Source organism: Ascidia mentula, chromosome 6, assembly GCF_947561715.1.
Source record: "Ascidia mentula chromosome 6, kaAscMent1.1, whole genome shotgun sequence".
Lineage (NCBI taxonomy): Eukaryota > Metazoa > Chordata > Ascidiacea > Phlebobranchia > Ascidiidae > Ascidia > Ascidia mentula.
This window is the reverse complement of record NC_138571.1, coordinates 6039566-6059878: the sequence shown is the minus strand read 5'-3', so window position 1 is coordinate 6059878 and position 20313 is coordinate 6039566. Positions and strand designations below refer to the sequence as shown.

Genomic DNA, 20313 nt, shown 5'->3' with positions numbered 1-20313 from the left:
CAACCTACGCAACCACCACCAATACAATCCAACCAGTCGCATTTTGCGAATTATGGCCAGCTGACTGAGACTAGGATCAAAGTGTGCGTTAGGGAAGGGGGAAAATATTTCGCTTTACTTTCATCACGAATCCGAGGAAGTAGTCAAGCCTCAACCTATGCGGATCACAACGAACATTAGAAAGTATGTGTCTTGTAACGTGACACTGCAAGGTCAGCATAATTTGTTTTGCTTTTCTTTCATTGCATGTTTGAAATAATGCGAATGAGATAATGATGCCTCTTCTTATCAGTATGCGAAACTTCATATAAATCTACGTTTATTTGTTGTGAAAAGGAAAGCGCATTGAAAAAATGTTAATATGAATCGGTAGTGACATATGAGCTGCCAGAGGATAGTTTGTTACTCGATGCAGATTTACCAAGTTTTTACCTTGTATCGTTTTGACGTTGTTGGGTCTTCGCAAACTTTTATTTTTATCCCCTATTATATTTCGTGATAATTTAGCTGCTACAATGATAACAGATTAGATATATGTTAGTGAATTTAAACTTGAAGAAGTTTAACAAAACCGTAGTTTCACTGCCTCCGAAAGTTGTCAACTTTTATTGTTGCGTCAGTGTAACATTTTGTTGGCGGGAAATGCGTCACCGGGTTCATAAAAGTTGAGAGCCACTGGGCGTGGGAGTATTCTGTTTCCTGTTCAGAGCATTTATGGAATTTTCCTCTATGGTTGAAGTCACCAGAGCAGTTGAATATTGTCACAGACAGTGGAGGGCTAAACTAAGCCCTCTTGTTGCTTACCACGAGTGAAGGAAATGTAATGGATTTACCCGTGGAATGAATAAGCACTGAAACTAATATCTTGAACTTATCAGTGTTTTATTGTGAGTAAGGATATGAGTTGACAGAGGTTTCAACGAATTGTGAAATGTTGGCCTTTTAGGACAATGTGAACAAAAATGAACAAATATATTCTTTAGAGCTAAAGACAAGTGTACACACTGTTTCGACCTATCAGGTTGCAGCAAATCGTAATTGCAGATTTGGATTTAAGACAGGATTTAAGACATTAGCAAAACAGATTCAGCTTGTGTACACGCACTGTTTCTACCTGTAAGGTATCATCAGTGCAGTTGTTGAGTGGCACTGTGCTAGCTTTCACACTAGCAGGCACATAGATTTCCTGTCTAAAAGATTAATTCATCTAATTTTGGGCACACGCGAATGAACAATAAGGTGGCAAAAAGTTAAAACAGAGGTCAAGTGACTGCAAATTTGTCTCTGTCGTAGGATCGCAGAGAGTCACACTGGCGATGAGTTGCGACCGGCGGCGTTAGATATTACCATGTCAAGCTTTCTAATAAGGAACTAGATGTCGGTCATGAGTAGAAACGGTTCGCATCTGATGTCGGTGTTTGACGAGAACCACATCGTCCCATTGTGCATTCGGTGAACTTTTTGCTGGATCTCTCAAAGGAAATGATCAGTTTAATTACTGTGTTGTGCGTTGTAACTACTGTGTCTTCAAATAAAATGTCCCGCAGTCGCATTCTTGTACAACGTAATAAACAGTGAAGAGTTTTGAATGTAAAACTAGTATCGGCCGACTGAGATATTGCAGAGTTTGGTTTTATTCCGCGGTTAGATTATCGATGTCTGGTCTGACTTTTTGCGGTATAACAAAAGGTTTCCCCTCACATTCATCACCGGCTCCAGGAAGTAATCAAGCAACCTCAACCTCCGCTTGAAACCACCCTACTCAGGAAATAATCATACCATTCAAAGAAACACAAATTTTGTTCAAAATCATTTTTCGATAGTACTCATGCATTGATCAATCACACAGTTTTCAATCACGACCCATTTACCGAAGCTTCTCTTTCTTTCTCCACACAAAATAAGAGGTGGCCGTTTATATCTCCATTGGGGAAGTTCCATATTGGGCCTCATATAATAGTTCGCATAAAAGTCTAAAAACGATAAAATATACAAAAACGCAGATTAAAACAACATTTGTTATAATTGGAGCTCGTATGGGCGTCCATGTAATGTTGGTTTTGGTTATATCGCACATGGTTTTTCAATTGCAACATGTTATACAGGACGTGCTGTTTGGATTGTCTTATAAATAACTTGCTTTGTACTATCCAAAATTAACTAAACCCCTGTACATTTTACATGTTTGTTGATTCAAGAAATAAGTTTCATTTTCGTGTAAAGAATGAGGCTATTTGTTATTTTGCCTAACAATGTGCAAATAAAACTTGCATCACGTGGTATTTGATCATCAGATCAACCACCACTTTAAGGTGAGATTTTCGACAAAAATTGCAAAGTCTGTAGACCTAGCGTATATAAATTTTATTTTTCATGGCAATAATTAATACATTAATTGACATCAAAGCAATGATATCAGCTTAAAATATTTCTATTTGATTAATATAAGCGTCACGAAAGTTGGTAATACATTGCTTTCTGTTGGTAAAACTTGTAACAAGCATATGTTTTAAGCAAACATCGAAGGAACGTTGAAACTTGCAGACAAATATGTCATCTCCTGCTCCACAAGAACAGGGTAACGACAAAACAACTTAAATAAATATATGAACACTCTAGAAATGAGTTGGTTTAGTAAATATAATCCCTTTGCTCTGTCCACATGAAATGGTTTAACAGATATAACTTGAAGCTTCACACATCTTCACAAACAGTTTAATGCGATTAACATGCAAACATACAAAACTAAAACATTCATTTATCAATTAAGCTGGGAGTTCAAGAGATGTGGATGATCTCTCACAAATGTTAAATGTTCTACCAACGACCAGCCAACATGGCGTAGTTGATGTTCCAGGGACACCTGCACAACGTGTAGTGGTAAGTTTTGACACTGAAGGAAATTTAAAACAAAAACCCTACTTCAATGTAATTTGTGATTTTGCTTAGTCATCACTAGCGACGGATAACTCATCACAACATAGCTCCAGTCAGGAATCGAGTGATACAGATGAAGATGTGAATCAAACTGTTCCCAAATATATAGAAAACCCAGGACAAATGTTGGATGTTCTACCAACGACCAGCCAGCTTAACATAGTTGATGTTGCAGGGACATCTGCTCAACGTGAAATTGTAAGTCGTTTTTTTGTCTGCGCTATTGAAACGTTGCTTGGTTAGTTTGGTGTAGTTCTCAGATTTTTTGTTATTAAGCTTAATTCAGGTTTTACTCCTACAGGTTATACTGATATAATGTTGTAATGTAAACCGAATGGTTTAATTTAACATCACGAAAGAAATGCTTTACAAAATTGCTCGTCGATAAAATTATTTTCTCCGTACTTACACCAGCCACAACATGTGTAGAATATCCAAAAACCACGCAAAGTTCATTTCGGGGAGAAACACATCCACACAAATGGACCAGTGTATACCGGACCAGTTATGATGTTGAAAAAAAAAGTCAAAGTTGTTCAACATACAACACCACAAAAGCCCAACTTACAATCACAAATACAGGAAAAATGTGAGTGAACATTGGTAGAATAAGTGTTGTCTGCGAACAAACCCTAGGGGTTGTAGCTACCAACATAAAAACAGAAATTAAAATCCGGTTGGGTTCAGGAAATTTTCATGACTTTTCCTAACTTTTGTTCCAGTTTTGTCAAAAATTTAGGGCTTAATGCTTAAAATCGACCGTTTAAAAAGGTTTATCTAACTTTTAAACCTCAAATTAAGTCACACAAAACATTATGCCAATATGTCAGAAACGAACCTCCCATTCCTATTAACGAACCTCCCCTTCCTATTAGCGGTTCTTGCATAGACCAATTGTTGGCATTCAGCACAACTGCAACGAAATAAAACAACTCACATTTTGGGCATGGTTTTATACAAACTGAACAGAGATTAAACTTATGGGTGTTGGGGTAAAGTCGTTGATATTATAAACCGTAACCCTTAACACACTGATATGCTGTTGTACAACTGAGTTTAAAGCTGAGTCGATTTCGACTCACTGTCTGAGAGATATTTCTATTGAGTTTTAAGTCTTTTTATCTGTCTGTAACAATGATAAACACCAAATTATGAAATGTGCCGTATCAGTGTTATGTCTGCAACTGAATTGTCCTGCTTTGGCACTCTTTGAGAAGACTGACTTTTGTATTATAATGTACCCAAATTCCGGAAGGAACTGATATAGTTGGGAAAATTGCTTGCGGTAGTTGTAAAACAAAGAAGATCCGAAGGCAGCTGTCCATTACTTGCTACCCAAGGAAGTAGTTAAAGATAAAAAAAAAACTTGCATACAGCGCTTTATTAGTTACGTTGGACGTGACATCGCTATACAGCAACATTGACCACGAGCGTGGACTGAAGGCTACAAAAGAAATACTCTCTGATGAAAGAACCCATTCCAAACAGGTCCTACGGAACAACCCCCAATTCAACGGCGACAATTACATATAAATTGTAGGCGCGGCGATGGGTGCCCGCTTGGCACCACAATACGCTATTATCTTTGTGGCAAGTTTGGAGGAACATTTTTCGCAATCAGACGCGTCATCGATAAGATTATACCAACGGTTCATCGACGACATTTTCTTGGTTTGGACTGCGGAGGCACCCCTTCAGCTATTTGCGTAGGAATTTAACCACTTGTATCAAAACATACGGTTTACGGTGGAGTGGTCCCGCACATGTGCCCACTTCCTGGATGTAACAGTCAGTGAACTTCTCTGCCTTCAGCTATCGAAAACCGAAGGGTCGAGGTACGTACCTCCATCCGTCTAGTACCCACCCCAGGCATGTGTATCGGTCCATAGTGCATTCTCAAACGTTGCAATACACACGGATTTCCTGTCTTTATGACGATTGCAACACGCGTTTACGTGATTTGCCGAACATATTCATGGCGAACGGCTACCAGGCCAACTTGGTAGACACGGAAATGAAAAGAGCAGCAAGGATCACTAGAGACCGTCTTCTCGAATACAACGACCAACGGAAAGACTCGAGCCGTATATCACTTGTCATCACCTACAAAAATTTTATTGAACGCCTCAAGAAGATTAAAAGCGACTTGCAACCCATATTGCATCAGGACAAAGCAGTGAGTGAAGTATTCCCACACTTAGGCTACCATGTAGTAATAGCCTATCGGCAAACTGCTAACCTCAAAAACTCCTTATCTCCTCCACACTAACTGCACACAAACAACAATTGGGAACACGCCCTCTTGGCAGCACCAGGTGCTCTTTGTGCATATTGATCAACCCGGCGAACCACATCACCACTAGAAAAATAAAAGACTTTGAACCAAAGGAAACATTTAGCTGCAAGTCCACCAACGTGGTGTACGCCATAACACGATCTCTACGTTGGAGAGACAGGACAAACACCGCGAAAAGCCGGTGGGGGGCCACTTCAAGGAGCCCAACCACAGCGCTGATGACGGGTGATGGTTTCAGAAAAAGTTGGAGAAAAATCGAGACTTGCCGAACAACATCATATTGACCTCTTCAATTCATTCAACGACGGTCTCAAGAAAGATTGGGTCTTCATGAGCCATTACAAACATGACGATGCGTCAGGAGCATACTAACGTACTTGTTTCAACGTGCCTATTTTCTTTAAAAAAAACTCGCGCAAGCTCGTATAGGTTATGATATAAAAGTCAGTCTTCTCAAAGAGTGCCAAACCAGTACATTTTAGTATGCTAAACATAAACACAGATATGGACACGGATATGAACAAAACCAGTCTGATTTCTATATTCGTTATTCCCTGCTGTAATATTGAAAAAAATACGATCGCACGGTCTAGTGCACAATTGTGGGGTATCTCCCCAAGCGAAGTTACGTGCACTGACATTCTTGTCCCTGATCATGGAAAAAAGGTAATACAGCAACGAAACTGGAGTTAACTTTCTCAATGAAACCTGCCCAATGCATTTTAGAGTTGGGGGTTACTGTGTATATTATTGATGAGAAATACTTCTCATAAGTCTATGATTAATGTGGTATAATCCTTCCTGAAAATAAGCATTTTTTGTTTCGTTTCTGTTGTCTTTTTGACAAACCGTGAATCGGGCGAACGTACCGCGTAATTTCCTTTAGTGACGTCACAAAGACATATTTGTTTATGTGATGTCATAACGTTTCAAGTCAGACAAACCTTTCCAAGCGGCTAACTACAAGTCCATTTGTCGAAGGTCAATTTCCAAACCACGAACACGGTTTAATAGTAAATATAATGCCCAGAATAAAATTTAGGAAAAGTCATGGAAATTCAATAAATGTATGAGATTTCTAGAAATGAGTTGGTTCAGTAAGTATAATCCCTCTGCCATGTCCACATGAAATGGTTTAACAGCTATAACTTAAAGCTTCACACATCTTCACAAACAGTTTAATGCGATTAACATGCAAACATACAAAACTAAAACATTCATTTATCAATTAAGCTGGGAGTTCAAGAGATGTGGATGATCTCTCACAAATGTTAAATGTTCTACCAACGACCAACAAACATGATATAGTTGAGGTTCCAAAGACACCTGCACAACGTGTAGTGGTAAGTTTTGACACTGAAGGAAATTTAAAACAAAAACCCTACTTCAATGTAATGTGTGATTTTGGTTAGTCATCACTTGCCACGGATGACTCATCACAACATAGCTCCAGTCAGGAATCGAGTGATACAGATGAAGATGTGAATCAAACCGTTCACAAATATATAGAAAACCCAGGACAAATGTTGGATGTTCTACCAACGACCAGCCAGCTTAACATAGTTGATGTTGCAGGGACATCTGCTCAACGTGAAATTGTAAGTCGTTTTTTTGTCTGCGCTATTGAAACGTTGCTTGGTTAGTTTGGTGTAGTTCTCAGATTTTTTGTTATTAAGCTTAATTCAGGTTTTACTCCTACAGGTTATACTGATATAATGTTGTAATGTAAACCGAATGGTTTAATTTAACATCACGACAGAAATGTTTTGCAAAAATGCTCGTCGAAAAAATTATTTTCTCCGTACTTACACCAGCCACAACATGTGTAGAATATCCAAAAACCACGCAAAGTTCATTTCGGGGAGAAACACATCCACACATCTGGACCAGTCTATACCGGACCAGTTATGATGTTGAAAAAAAAAGTCAAAGTTGTTCAACATACAACACCACAACAGCCCAACTTACAATCACAAATACGGGAAAAATGTGAGTGAACATTGGTAGAATAAGTGTTGTCTGCGAACAAACCCTAGGGGTTATAGCTACCAACATAAAAACAGAAATTAAAATTACCAACAAGCCGGCTTGGTTCAGGAAATTTTTTTAATTTTCCTAACTTTTGTTCTAGTTTTGTCAAAAATTTAGGGCTTAATACTTAAAATCGTTTATTTAACTTTAAACCTTAAATTACGTCACACAAAACGTTATGTCAATAAGACGTCAGAAACGAACTTTCCCTTCCTAATATCGGTTCTTACGAGGAGCAATTGATGCACTTCAGCACATCAGCAACGAAACAAAACAATTTTGGGCATGGTTTAATACAAACTAAACAGAGACTAAACTTATAGGTGTTGGAGTAAAGTCGTTGATATTATAAACCGTCACCCTTAACCCTCATATGCTGTTGTAACCTTGGGTACAACGTTGTCGATTTTGAATCAGTGTCTGAGAGATAATTCTGTTGTGTTTCAGTTTTTTATCTGTCTGTAACTATGGTAAACATCAAATTATGAAATGTGCCGTATCAGTGTTATGTCTGCAACGGAATTGTCCTGCTTTGGCACTCTTTGAGAAGACTGACTTTTGTGTTGTAACGTACCTAAGTTCAGGAAGGAACTGATAAAGTCGGTGAAATTGTTTCCGGTTGTTACAAAAGAAGATCCGAAGGCAGCTGTCCATTACTTCCTACCCAAGGTGCACAAGCCCAACAATCTGGGACGCCCAATTATAAGCGGCTTAGGAACGCTTAAGGAGAATATCAAGGTATGTTAAAAGGATCTGGAAGCCAATCCGCGAAAAGCCACACTCAAGACAGAACGGTTTTCATTAGGCATTTATTAAAGATAAAAAACACCTTCCATTCAACGCTTTATCAGTTACGTTGGACGTGACATCGCTATACAGCAACATTGACCACGAGCGTGGACTGAATAGGCTACACAACAAATACTCCCTAGTGTGAAAGCCCATTCCAAACAGGTCCTTCGACTAACCCGATTTATTCTTGAGCACAACAACTTCCAATGCAACGGCGACAATTACATATAAATTGTAGGCGCGGCGATGGGTGCCCGCTTGGCACCACAATACGCTATTATCTTTGTGGCAAGTTTGGAGGAACATTTTTCGCAATCAGACGCGTCATCGATAAGATTATACCAACGGTTCATCGACGACATTTTCTTGGTTTGGACTGCGGGGGGACCCCTTCAGCTATTTGTGTAAGAATTTAACCACTTGTATCAAAACATACGGTTTACGGTGGAGTGGTTCTGCACATGTGCCCACTTCCTGGATGTAACAGTCTGTGAACTTCTCTGCCTTCAGCTATCGAAAACCGACTGGTCGAGGTACGTACCTCCACCCTTCTAGTACCCACCCCAGGCATGTGTATCGGTCCATAGTGCATTCTCAAAGTTGCAATACACACGGATTTCCTGTCATTATGACGATTGCAACACGCGTTTACGTGATTTGCCGAACATATTCATGGCGAACGGCTACCAGGCCAACTTGGTAGACACGGAAATGAAAAGAGCAGCAAGGATCACTAGAGACCGTCTTCTCGAATACAACGACCAACGGAAAGACTCAAGCCGTGTATCACTTTTCATCACCTACAAAAATTTTATTTAATGCCTCAAGAAGATTAAAAGCGACTTGCAACCCATATTGCATCAGGACAAAGCAGTCAGTGAAGTATTCCCACACTTAGGCCACCATGTAGTAATAGCCTAAAACAACTCTGAACCTCCTCCACACCAACTGCACCCAAACAACAATTGGGAACTCGCCCCCTTGTGGAAGCACCAGGTGCTCTTTGTGCAAATTGATCGACCCGGCGAACCACATCACCACCAGAAAAATGAAAAAACTTTGAAATCAAAGGGAACATTCAGCTACATGTCCACCAACGTGGTGTACGCCATAACACGTTCTCTACGTTAGAGAGACAGGACAAACACAGCGAAAAGGAATCGACGGCCACAAAAACGATATGAGGCATAACAACACAGAAAAGCCGTTGGGAGCCCACTTCAGGGAGCCCAACTACAGTTCTGATGACGGGTGATGGTTTCAGAAAAAGTTGGAGAAAAATCGAGACTTGCCGAACAACATCATATTGACCTCTTCAATTCGATCAATGACGGTCTCAAGAAAGATTGGGTCTTCATGAGCCTTTACAAACATGACGATGCGTCAGGAGCATACTAACGTACTCGTTTCAACGTGCCTATTTTCTTTAAAAAAAAACTCGCGAAAGCTCGTATTCGTTATGATTTTAAAGTCATTCTTCTCAAAGAGTGCCAAACCAGGACAATTCAGTATGCTGAACATAAAGGAATTTCAGGATCCTGCATGATGTTTTTTAACTGATATCAAAAAAGTTTGCTGAGTAGAAATCAATCATAATATCGAGATTAGTGAAATCTCACACAAACACCAGTGGTTGAATGATTACTTGAGGAACCGAAGTTAGTTGGCGACCCTGAAGTTCTGCCGAACTTTCAAGGGGCGAAATATTAAAATATTAAGTAATAGTTCTGCGATTTCCACGTTAATCTGCACTCAAAAACTTGAAACCACGCGTCCAAGGTGACTGCTTTTATTTTAAAAAGGACAATAAATGCACATCAAAAGTCTAACTAAAAAACATGACAACATTCGATTTAAACAACGTTTTGTTTTTTAATGGGACGTGACCAATAAGCATGTCACAAAATTACCAAAACTGCAGCGGGTTTCCTGGAGAAATTCCAAGCCCAAAATCTTTACATACAAATTGTACAACAGCTATGATTCGCCCTGTAGAATCTGCACGGCCTGGAACGTGCGAAGGAATCGATAACATTACAATTTTCCCCTTATATAGTGAACGCGACCAGTGATTGACTCAACGTTAAAAACGAAACATTCACTGGTCGGTACAGCAAACAATCAACAACAATATCAATAGCGCTACTTACCAACTTTTTGGTCCAGGTCCAACTTACTCCTTATTCAAATAGAAGCAGACCTATATTTTATTCAATAGCTTATTTATATAGATAAACACAATAAATTTAAGCTGGACTATATAAAGTACAGCGAGAGCACATTCACTATTGACAATAAAACCGTCGCAAAAGTATGTTGCAATGTTACGTCACAGACGCCAAGCGTCACAAAGCAAGTGGCGGGAATAAACATAAAGAACTTAAGCCTCGCTGTAACACAAATGCATGGTGATAACCGGTCCGCACGCACAGTCGAACATTCGTAGAGCTTTTCCCCTTAAGCAAACTAAACTACCATGAAATCCAGATGATTTGTTTATTTGGTCCAACAATTTTCAAACCCTCAAATTACTGTAGTAATGTTTATTGAGTCCCCCCAAAAAAGACTAAATGGGAAGTTCAACGATCAACGAAAAATCAAGACTCATAACAAACAGTTCCTACTGAACACAAGTCAAGCCATAAAACAAGATCTTGATTGGCCTTGATTGGGAGTACGTTGCAATTCTCTCTGAACTGGTAAAGGAGTGCGTAAAGAGAAGACACTACTTTCAATCAAGACCCAGGTCTGAAATCAAGGCCCAGGACTTGTCCATCGTGTTGTTAGCTGTTTTTCGCCTCGGCGTACCATGCTTGTTTGATCTCAGTCATTGCAAAACTAAATCGTTTTTTATTGCTTCCTACGTTATTCGGACGACGTCTAAATGGCGTCGTGATTAATGTCATTACAAAAGTCGCGTGCACGCGGGCGAGTTAAATAATTGTGTGAATTATGAAATTATTTGTGATTCGTCAATGTTTTGATGTTGCATGCGTAAATTATGCCATTCGGTAAAAATTATTTTGATTTTTGAAGCTAATCTCGGTGTGTTTTTTTTGCGTTTGAAATTCATGTTGGTATAATTGGGCTCAATTATCGATTCCTTACATGATCAGTTTGGCCTTGTCGTGTGCGGTTTGCAGGCGTGAAATTTTAACCGCGACAACAGGTGGAAACCATTCCATTTGCGTTGTTCGTTAATTGCGTTAACATGGAATTTGGGCACCAGCTTACATGCCTTATTTCTGGACCAACCGAAAGTGGAAAGACTTGTTTTGTCTCGCGCATGATAAAGGAAAATCTCATCGTGCCCCGTCCTGAACGGATTATTTGGTACTATGGTCAATGGCAGTCTGTTTTGCTGTTCCGAATAACTTATGAAATGTCCCGTTGTCTCAACAAACACGCGGCAGTTTTGAAAACGCTTTGTAAAGCCGAACCAAGAGTCGTGCGCACGATCATAAAAGGGGCCGTTCTCGATTTGGTAAAGTGTATTTCCGAATGCAGCCACAAGGCAACATTGATTTGACCCAACGGTTTATTCGCTCCTCGCTAATAGATACCGTGTAAAAATGGCTCTGGTTGATCCCAATGTTTTAAAGACAATGCGTGACAGGGCGCCCGCGGCCATGACATAATGACACCTGTGGAGCGGGTTTAACGGATTTGGTTCGTGAAATATCGAATATCCTAAATGACACAAGGCCTGATGAGGAAAAAGTGAAGCTTGATGGTCAAGATGACGATAATGGAACGAAAGCATTCGATTGCGCAACGCGTCATCCGGACGATGCCCAAATCACTTGAAGTAAAAGCGGATTGTTTAGTTTCATTTATTCGCGTAGCGCCCGGTATTTATTTTTTGCCGTCGGGCGAACTAGTTTTGAAAGGACAAAGTGTCGCTAATAGTAATATCGAAGACCTGATACACAGAGTGTTGCGCAAAAGGGCACCACGAGACTTGAAACCGACCGGTGAGGCTGAATTTATCACAGCACTAAATGACGCGAACGCGCCCAATACGCTTTCGGATAAAAGGTCTGCGCTGGCGCCGATCACCTCCACTTCACACATTGTACGTGAGTCATTGGCGCGAGCAAAGTGATCTGGTTAATAGGCAATCACTGTCATTTAGAAACCGTTGTGTGCATTATTTAGTAACTATCATCGATGTTTTTTTCAAAATATGCTTGGGTTTTTGGCATTAAAAGGAAAACGGGTTAAAATCTTGCGTGTTTTTGATCACGTGCTGCGGGCATGTGGACGTCCACAGGTTCAGTTGCAAACCGATTCGGGTCGTGAGTTTTTGAACGGGGTCTTTCAGAAATGGCTTTCCAGGCATTGAATTCAAATTTACGTCACATACAATCAGGAAACGAAAGCATGATCGTAGAACGATTTAATCGCACGCTGAAAGATCTGGTGAAAAGCGTGGTCTGGTGAAGACGAGCCCGCTGTGAGCAAACGTTGTGTCTTATTTTTATTGCCTATCAGACTGAATCCGTTTTTTTTGTGTCAGTTAGGAATAATATTTTGTAATTGTCAGCATTAATAGTGGCAGATGTTTCTGTTTTAAGATTTTGTGGAAGAACATATAGGCTACCTTTAATTTCACTATCTGCTGTAGGTATTAGGAAAAGAAAACTGATGTTTGTACAATGATAAATTTGATAGTATAATTGAGCTTTTAAGAGAAAAAGATGCTGCACCTACAAGAATGAAGTCTCCGTCAGATTTTATAGATATCATAACTGACCCAATCGTAAGTACGGTACATTGCTGTATGTTATATATTTGTGAGTTTCTAAATTACTTACATAAGACTTCGTCTCTGTTATTGGTTAGCCCACTTAAAGTTGCCATATTGTTAGTTTTAGAGCAAATTTGCCTAGCTATTTACTTATGTTTATTTAGTGTTTCTTTGTCGAACTTTTACCAGAGATATATGTCTGGCTATGACATCTATGGACCGGCCATTCCTATCTGCCAAGCTAAACAAAGAAAAGCGGTTAAGGCCCTGGCGAACTTTTTGATTGGGAGAGTAATTAAGCCACTCGAGAGTGTCACTTCGGTGGGATTGGATTGGATGCTTCGGGAGGACATGCCACGCTGCCTTGCGCCAATGGCCAAACAAGGAATCTTTTTGATGCGTCATTTGAGCTAAACTACATATTAAATCACAAAAAGAGGAAACAGGAAAATCCCAATCAACTTACAGCGGGCGTTTTTGTGCGCCGTTTTTGTGCGCCTGCTGCTAGTTGCATTTCTCGTTTTTACTTATGTTGAAAATATCTGTGTACAATTTAATAAAGTTTTGTGTCGCAGCTAATACAGTTTCTCGTATACCTGACTATAGTAGTGCTTGCTGAAAAGGGCTTCACCGTCCTCCTGTCAGTATCAAGCAACAAAACTATTAGGTTTTCTCACTTAATTCAGTTATGTGCTTATTCTTTGATTGTCTGCGGAATAAATTGACTTAACGATTGTTCTAATGGAAACACAAAACATTGCAATACTCTACCTACACAATTCAGCACGAACCACCAAGTATAAAAAGGTTATGTCACTGATTATTTCGACCGCCAGAATCCTGACCAATTAACGTGTCACACATCTACCTTAAAAGCAAAACTTCTCAAGTGTATAAAACTAATAGAGACATTCAGGGTGAAACAAATCATGACAATCAATAAAATTATTGGAAAAATAAAATATCTCAGTAGACATGAATATCGAATTCAGTTGAAAATAAAATATAGGTAAACCTACTGTGCAAAAAACAAAACGAACAACAAGTCGTTCAAACTTGAACTTAGAACCACGATTACTTGTTCCAGAAAGCAACATAATTACTTACTTTACCATTTCCACCCGTTCTATTGAAACTACAGAACAATCTAACAAACTATTGATTGGTTTTCGGACATTTCTTACTTCGCGTTTCGACTACAAATCGTTTCGGGGCTTGGGTTTTGCGTAATCTTAAAATTATGAAGCGACAAGTGGTGGAACTTTATCCGTTCTAGAAGGAATATTTTATTACGTCATAACGCAATATAATTAAACATACGAATGTCAGTTATTGTTGATTGAAACAAGACGAAAATTTTCGCCATATTTTATGCAAATTAGTTACGTCACATTTTTTATTAGGTTACATGGGAATAACCGTGTTTCATGTTTAAAAACACGAATTTACGGATTTGTCTACTTACTGTGTGACCAACACGTAGGCATCAATTTCTTGCTCTACAAAACAACTGATACGTTCCACAATTAAAAGTAAAACAAACCTTGTTATAGGCGAAGAACTACTGTCTACTTTAAAAAATAAAGTGGAATCCATCGCTAGTGAAGAATCATCGCTTGCAGAAATTACCCAACGAAACATAATACCAGTAAACCTATCCATAGTCAGCAAACCACAACAAATTGTTGACGAGTTTCAAGCTGAAGGACATTACCATCGTAGAGAGGAGTTGGCTAAAGTTTTCGATCGACCATCCGGTGACATCAACCCTGAAGAAATGTTTACCCGTGCAAACCAAGCTGCAGAAAGAGACGCAGAAAGGAAATTTAAACCCGAACAAATGGAAGCAAAACTCGAGTACGTGGAAAAGCATGGAAATATAGTTGGCGTTGTCGGTCAAGCGGGAATCGGAAAAACTACTTCATGCAAAAAATGGGCTTTGCAAGCTTTGCATAGAGAGTTGTTTGGAAAAATTTCCTTCATCTTTTACATTGTAATCCGAAATATAAATTTCAAAACAAGCATGACTTTCCTTCGGTTTCTCCTCCACGCCATGCTACTTAGCTGGGAATACAATCCAGAGGTAGCTCAGGGCATAATGCAAGCAATCAATGGCGATCCAGATGTTCTTTTTTTTTTCGACGGTGTGGATGAAGCAGCTTTTAAATCATTCTCAAGTAAAGTTCCAACTCCCCTGTTAGATGAAAAAAATGAAGCAGAAGTTTATCTCAAGCATTTATTGAATGGAAATTTGCTTCCACGTTCCCGGAAGATATTCACTTCACGACCAGCTCCATTCTACAAACTCCATCCTTCACATCGACCAAGGTTTATTGCTCAAATACTTGGCCTAACTCCAAACTCACAGAGAGAACTTGGACAACAGATTTGCGGTGCCAGATACGACTACGTACAGAAAAAACTTGAACAAAACACCAACATGTTCTCTTACTGTTACGTTCCGGTTAATTTCATACTGACCCTCAACTATCTGCTGAGTCATGATGATGATATTCAGCATGTTTCGCTTACTCGTGTCCTGGCATCTACTTGTGTTCAATACTCACAAACGGAACACCTGAAGGATGAAAATCGACAGTTGAACAAACTGTCAAAACTGGCCTGGAAAGGATTTCGGAACAAGAAAGTTGTATTCAAAGTAGAGGATTTCAAACGCGCAAAACTGAATGACACAACAGTTCATGCTTTTTTAAATACCTCAGTTACAAGGCAGGGAAATCTAAAGTTGACAATACTGGACGGACATAAACGTACATATTTTTCACATCTCATTTGGCAAGAATTCTTCGCTGCGGTTTACCTAATGACGATCATGCCTTTAAAAGAATTCAAGAAACAATACTCTCGACTTACCAAGGACAGATGGGAGGTTGTTGCAAAGTTCGCTTTCGGAATTTGCGATTATTCAGTTTTCAACGACATTGAAGCCGTAGTTCCAGGAAGTTCACGCCAACATTGGAAAGCGAAGAAGAAGCTGCTGAAGAATCTAGCATCGACGTGTATGAGGGAACCGACCAAGCAAGCGATACTTCGATGTTGCAGCTGGGCTCATGAAGCGAACGATGGGGAGATAACTTCAATCGTGTCCTCCTTACTCCCTGATAAGCTCAACCTCAGTAACTCGTGGCTCCTGCCGACAGACCTCGAGAATCTCACCTTCGTGATTAAAAGGAGAAGCAAACCGGTAAGATGTGGTTTATGCATTTTAGTTCACTTTTCTCTACCAGTTTGTGTGCAATGTATTATTTTTTGACAATATTAGTCGAGGGAATCATGTCATATTTTTCACGGTGATAATAGGACGGAATTTAGGGGGTGTCCAATACATAATATTTTGTATTTACCGTCTCACAACGCAAGGAGGTCATACATAAGTGAATTTAAATGGAGCCGGTGCCCATTCTTGCGAACAAACACGTACTCACGAGGGATTTTGTACTTGGAAGATTAATGGTGGGTCCTGGGTAAATGTACGGTAAACGTAATAAACCTGTTTGGTTCACGATTGTTTGGATGCTTCAATTGTGCTGGCAACATCAGTCAAGCGCCCGACCCATATACCTGAAAAAAAAACATGATATGGATTTGTAGCCGGAATATCCTGGGTTTAAATGCGGTTGAAGCCCAAAAATAAAATGAGCTGAGGTCTGAGGAAAGGCTTACACTTCACTTAATCTTTTCCCAAAACAATAATCGGAAAACCTAATTAAAGTTTAAATGCGAGGAATGAAACTTAGGTTTGTTTAAGCTTTGTATTTTGAACAAAACAGGCAATTATATTTCTATGAAGCAAACTCTAAACAAAACGGCAAGACTTCCATATATGTTGTTACATGCCATTATTTGTTTGATTGCTTGTGGAATTGTTATTCACAATTTGTGTAATTTGTATATTACTTCATTCAGCTGAAGATGCTCAATCTCTCCAACAACAATCTAGAAGACCGTGGTGCAGTTTACGTGGCGGACTGCATTCAAAACATTGAACAAGTGGATCTGAGCATGTGCGGCCTGAAAACCGTTGGTGCTAAACATCTATCCGATCAGATTAAACTGTTGAAGAAACCGGTGAGTGGTTTGATATTTTAGTCGGAATTCGTCCTCACCGAGTCTTACCCATTCAAGGATGTCGCGAACATCTTCGGTAATCGATATTTAGTTGGACGCGATTATGTTATGCTCCAGATAGTTGAAACCGGTGGTAGCGGCAAGTTGCATCGCTAGGTACCGGACAAATACAATTTGCAATTAGTGGCCCAGTGGCCCAGTGGCCCAGTGGCCCAGTGGCCCAGTGGCCCAGTGGCCCAGTGGCCCAGTGGCCCAGTGGCCCAGTGGCCCAGTGGCCCAGTGGCCCAGTGGCCCAGTGGCCCAGTGGCCCAGTGGCCCAGTGGCCCAGTGGCCCAGTGGCCCAGTGGCCCAGTGGCCCAGTGGCCCAGTGGCCCAGTGGCCCAGTGGCCCAGTGGCCCAGTGGCCCAGTGGCCCAGTGGCCCAGTGGCCCAGTGGCCCAGTGGCCCAGTGGCCCAGTGGCCCAGTGGCCCAGTGGCCCAGTGGCCCAGTGGCCCAGTGGCCCAGTGGCCCAGTGGCCCAGTGGCCCAGTGGCCCAGTGGCCCAGTGGCCCAGTGGCCCAGTGGCCCAGTGGCCCAGTGGCCCAGTGGCCCAGTGGCCCAGTGGCCCAGTGGCCCAGTGGCCCAGTGGCCCAGTGGCCCAGTGGCCCAGTGGCCCAGTGGCCCAGTGGCCCAGTGGCCTAGTGCAGTTGATTACATTTATTATTTGTGATGGAGAATTTAATAACTCAAGAGTGGTAGAGAATTAGTATTACATTTCATACATTTATAAATGTTTTCGACGGAACATTAAACAAGATGCAGTTTTAAAAGGGGAGTCGCTATTCAAATAGAATGTATTATATAAGCGCGAACAAATGCGGTTCATAACCATAGTTCTAAACCATCTGTTTAGCCAAACTCGAAATTCGATCTAACCTGGTGTTTAACTTGGTCTCTAACTCCAACTTGCGTAATTAGGTTTAATCCCTTGAAATGTTGGCGCACCGATGTTTCGTCATAAGAAATTGGAATAGAGAAAATCCCGTCACTTTCTGCGATGCAAAGCGTAAAATCTTTTTAATTCAGTTCTTGCGTCTTTGCCAGGCTCGCTCGGTGTATTTGGTGTGATGATGTATTCTTTATGTTCATTTTCTTCTTCCACAAACTAGGTGATCTTACTTCACCATTTTATCCGAAGCCTGTCGGTTGTCTCATCCTCTTTCTACGCTCTTCAAATATTGTATTGATTGCATTTTATTTTATTTTATTTCTTATTTTTCTTCAGATTTTTATGGATATTTTTCTCATGTAGGTTTTTAGCGTATAAAGACATTTATTTATATCTGGATAAAAAATGTTTTTTTTAATGTTATTACAATTAACGAAATAACTAATAATTGTTACAATTTTGATTCGTGTTGTCAAATTATAGTTTAAGTACCACTCATTTGTAGTGTTGTTGTTTACACTTTGTTTAACTTGTATATTACTTCGTTCAGTTGAAGATGCTCAACCTCTCGAGCAACAATATAGAAATCCGTGGGGAGATCTACTTGGCAGACTGCATCCGAAACATTGAGCAAGTGGATCTGAGTGGATGCGGCCTCACACTTGTTGGAGTTAAATATATATCCAAGAATATTAAACTGTTAAAGAAACCGGTAAGTAATTTCATGTTTGTCCAAAGAAACGATGTTTGAGTTTGAATTGCAATGAATGCTTCCAACGTGCACAAAAATGTCAGCGTAGAAGTGGTGTTTATCTAAACAGCATAACCACTAAAGCTTTGGTTACATTTTAGGTAGTTTTGTTGATTTTTAATTAAAAATATTGCGTGGCGATGCGACGAATTCATGCTCTACTAATTTACCTTGTCTTTTATGTACCCAGGAAACTAAGAAAATGCTACAGAAGAATATCGCATCGTCATATATGGGGAAACCGACCAAGCAATCGTTACTTCAATGTTGCAGCTGGGCTCGTGAAGCGAACGATGAGGAGATAACTTCATCAGTGGCATCCGTACTCCCTGATGAGATCGACCTCAGTAACTCATCACTTCTGCCGACAGACCTCAAGAATCTCACTTTCGTGATTCAAAGGAGAAGCAAACCGGTAAGATGTTGTTTACTCATTTTTATACCAGTAAGATATTAATCAAGTTGTGAGACTTCAAAACGATAATGAAACATTTTGTGAAGTGAAAAATCAAACAATACCCGACTGCCAGGGATCTGGGCAAAAATGCTTTTTAAATTTTGGGTTTATTTTAAATAACATCGATTAAACCCAGTTGTTGCAAGGAACATACTTAAAAAAATTGAATAAACTTTTGTTTGCAAAGGTTTGGTTGTTCGTGTTTGTGACGTAATTTAATTGTTTTTGTCAGACAAGTTTTCAAACATTTTTGGAACTTTTTTTCCCCAAAAATAGAGCATGCTGCAATTTAAAAAAAAAGGCTAATCAAAATGTATGGAATTATAGGAACCCAGTACAAAATGGATGAGAACAAAAGTTTTTTGCCAACTGTTTACTTGTTTGTTTCTCGCTTGTAAAACTAGACTTCCAAGCCTCATGCAAATTTAATTAAACAAGATCTTCTGTTAAAAACGCTTTATTAAGCTCTGCGTAAGTTTCTTATGTTATCAGAAATTGCATCTTTAGGATGTGCGTAAGTGCGCCACCGCGATGAATGCAAGATAGCGCAAAACAAGGAAGGAAAAAAGAATTGCAAAAAATTCGATAATACGATACAGATAACGACGTAGACAAATTGTTATTGCAGCAAGTCCCATGGCGACCGTTAAAGTTCTCAGGGGGCCTGGTTGACAAAAAATCGAGTGGAAAAATGTCTGCATATTCCTACACATTTATTTGAAAAGATTCGATGTACATTCGATTACACCTCTCGTTTTCTTTTCCTTGAAATATTTTTCAAATCCAACTTACGCCCCTTACTTTATACATAATGTGAAAGTGTTGTTTCCGTGGACATCAGGCAGTTAAATCTGCAACGAACCTTCGATCGTAACTTGAAAATTGCTGGAAGGGTTCAGACCAAACGACGTTCCGTTATCCCCGTATACGAGTGACGTACATTACCACGTTTCAAAAGGCGGTCCTCCAAACACTGATGTAAGCCATATTACGGAAGGGTCTTAAAACAAAACGGCTTGCTTTTTCCTGAAGCAACTGGTCAGTGCTTCGCGTTGCCGCTCTGAACGTCTGGCGCTTCTATCATGGCGTACCCTTAATCAAAAATGGCGGCGAGAATCTACATCCTCCCCCGGCAAAATGGGAGGAGCATCATAAAATGCGAATCCAATTTTTTACATTCACAAAAGAATCGTGAGACGCGTGCTTCTCCGCCGTGTTCATCTCCTTTCGCTCGTGTGGAATCTCCGTCTGCGCGCACAATCGCGCAAAGTTTGCCTACTGGT

At 40.1% G+C, this 20313-nt stretch overlaps 1 protein-coding gene across 1 annotated transcript; it reads left to right on the top strand.

Moving 5' to 3' along the window:
• The first annotated feature begins 2195 nt into the window (after positions 1-2195).
• On the top strand, positions 2196-19244 carry LOC145907022 (uncharacterized). Its single transcript, XM_082994462.1, has 14 exons — positions 2196-2312; positions 2515-2578; positions 2771-2880; positions 2950-3135; positions 3367-3526; positions 6467-6576; positions 6646-6831; positions 7063-7222; positions 14360-16011; positions 16734-16895; positions 17080-17628; positions 18373-18534; positions 18764-18988; positions 19218-19244. Exons 2-14 carry the CDS (start codon positions 2551-2553, stop codon positions 19242-19244), a joined length of 3717 nt encoding a protein of 1238 aa, XP_082850588.1. The 5' UTR covers positions 2196-2312; positions 2515-2550.
• The last annotated feature ends 1069 nt before the right edge of the window (positions 19245-20313 follow it).

Bases quoted from the DNA above. Each gene is read 5' to 3' on its own strand.
- LOC145907022 (XM_082994462.1), top strand. From the start codon at position 2,551: ATGTCATCTCCTGCTCCACAAGAACAGG. The intron at 2,881-2,949 runs GTAAGTTTTGAC...GATTTTGCTTAG, and splicing joins CACCTGCACAACGTGTAGTG to TCATCACTAGCGACGGATAA. The intron at 17,629-18,372 runs GTAGAGAATTAG...TACTTCGTTCAG, and splicing joins AATTTAATAACTCAAGAGTG to TTGAAGATGCTCAACCTCTC.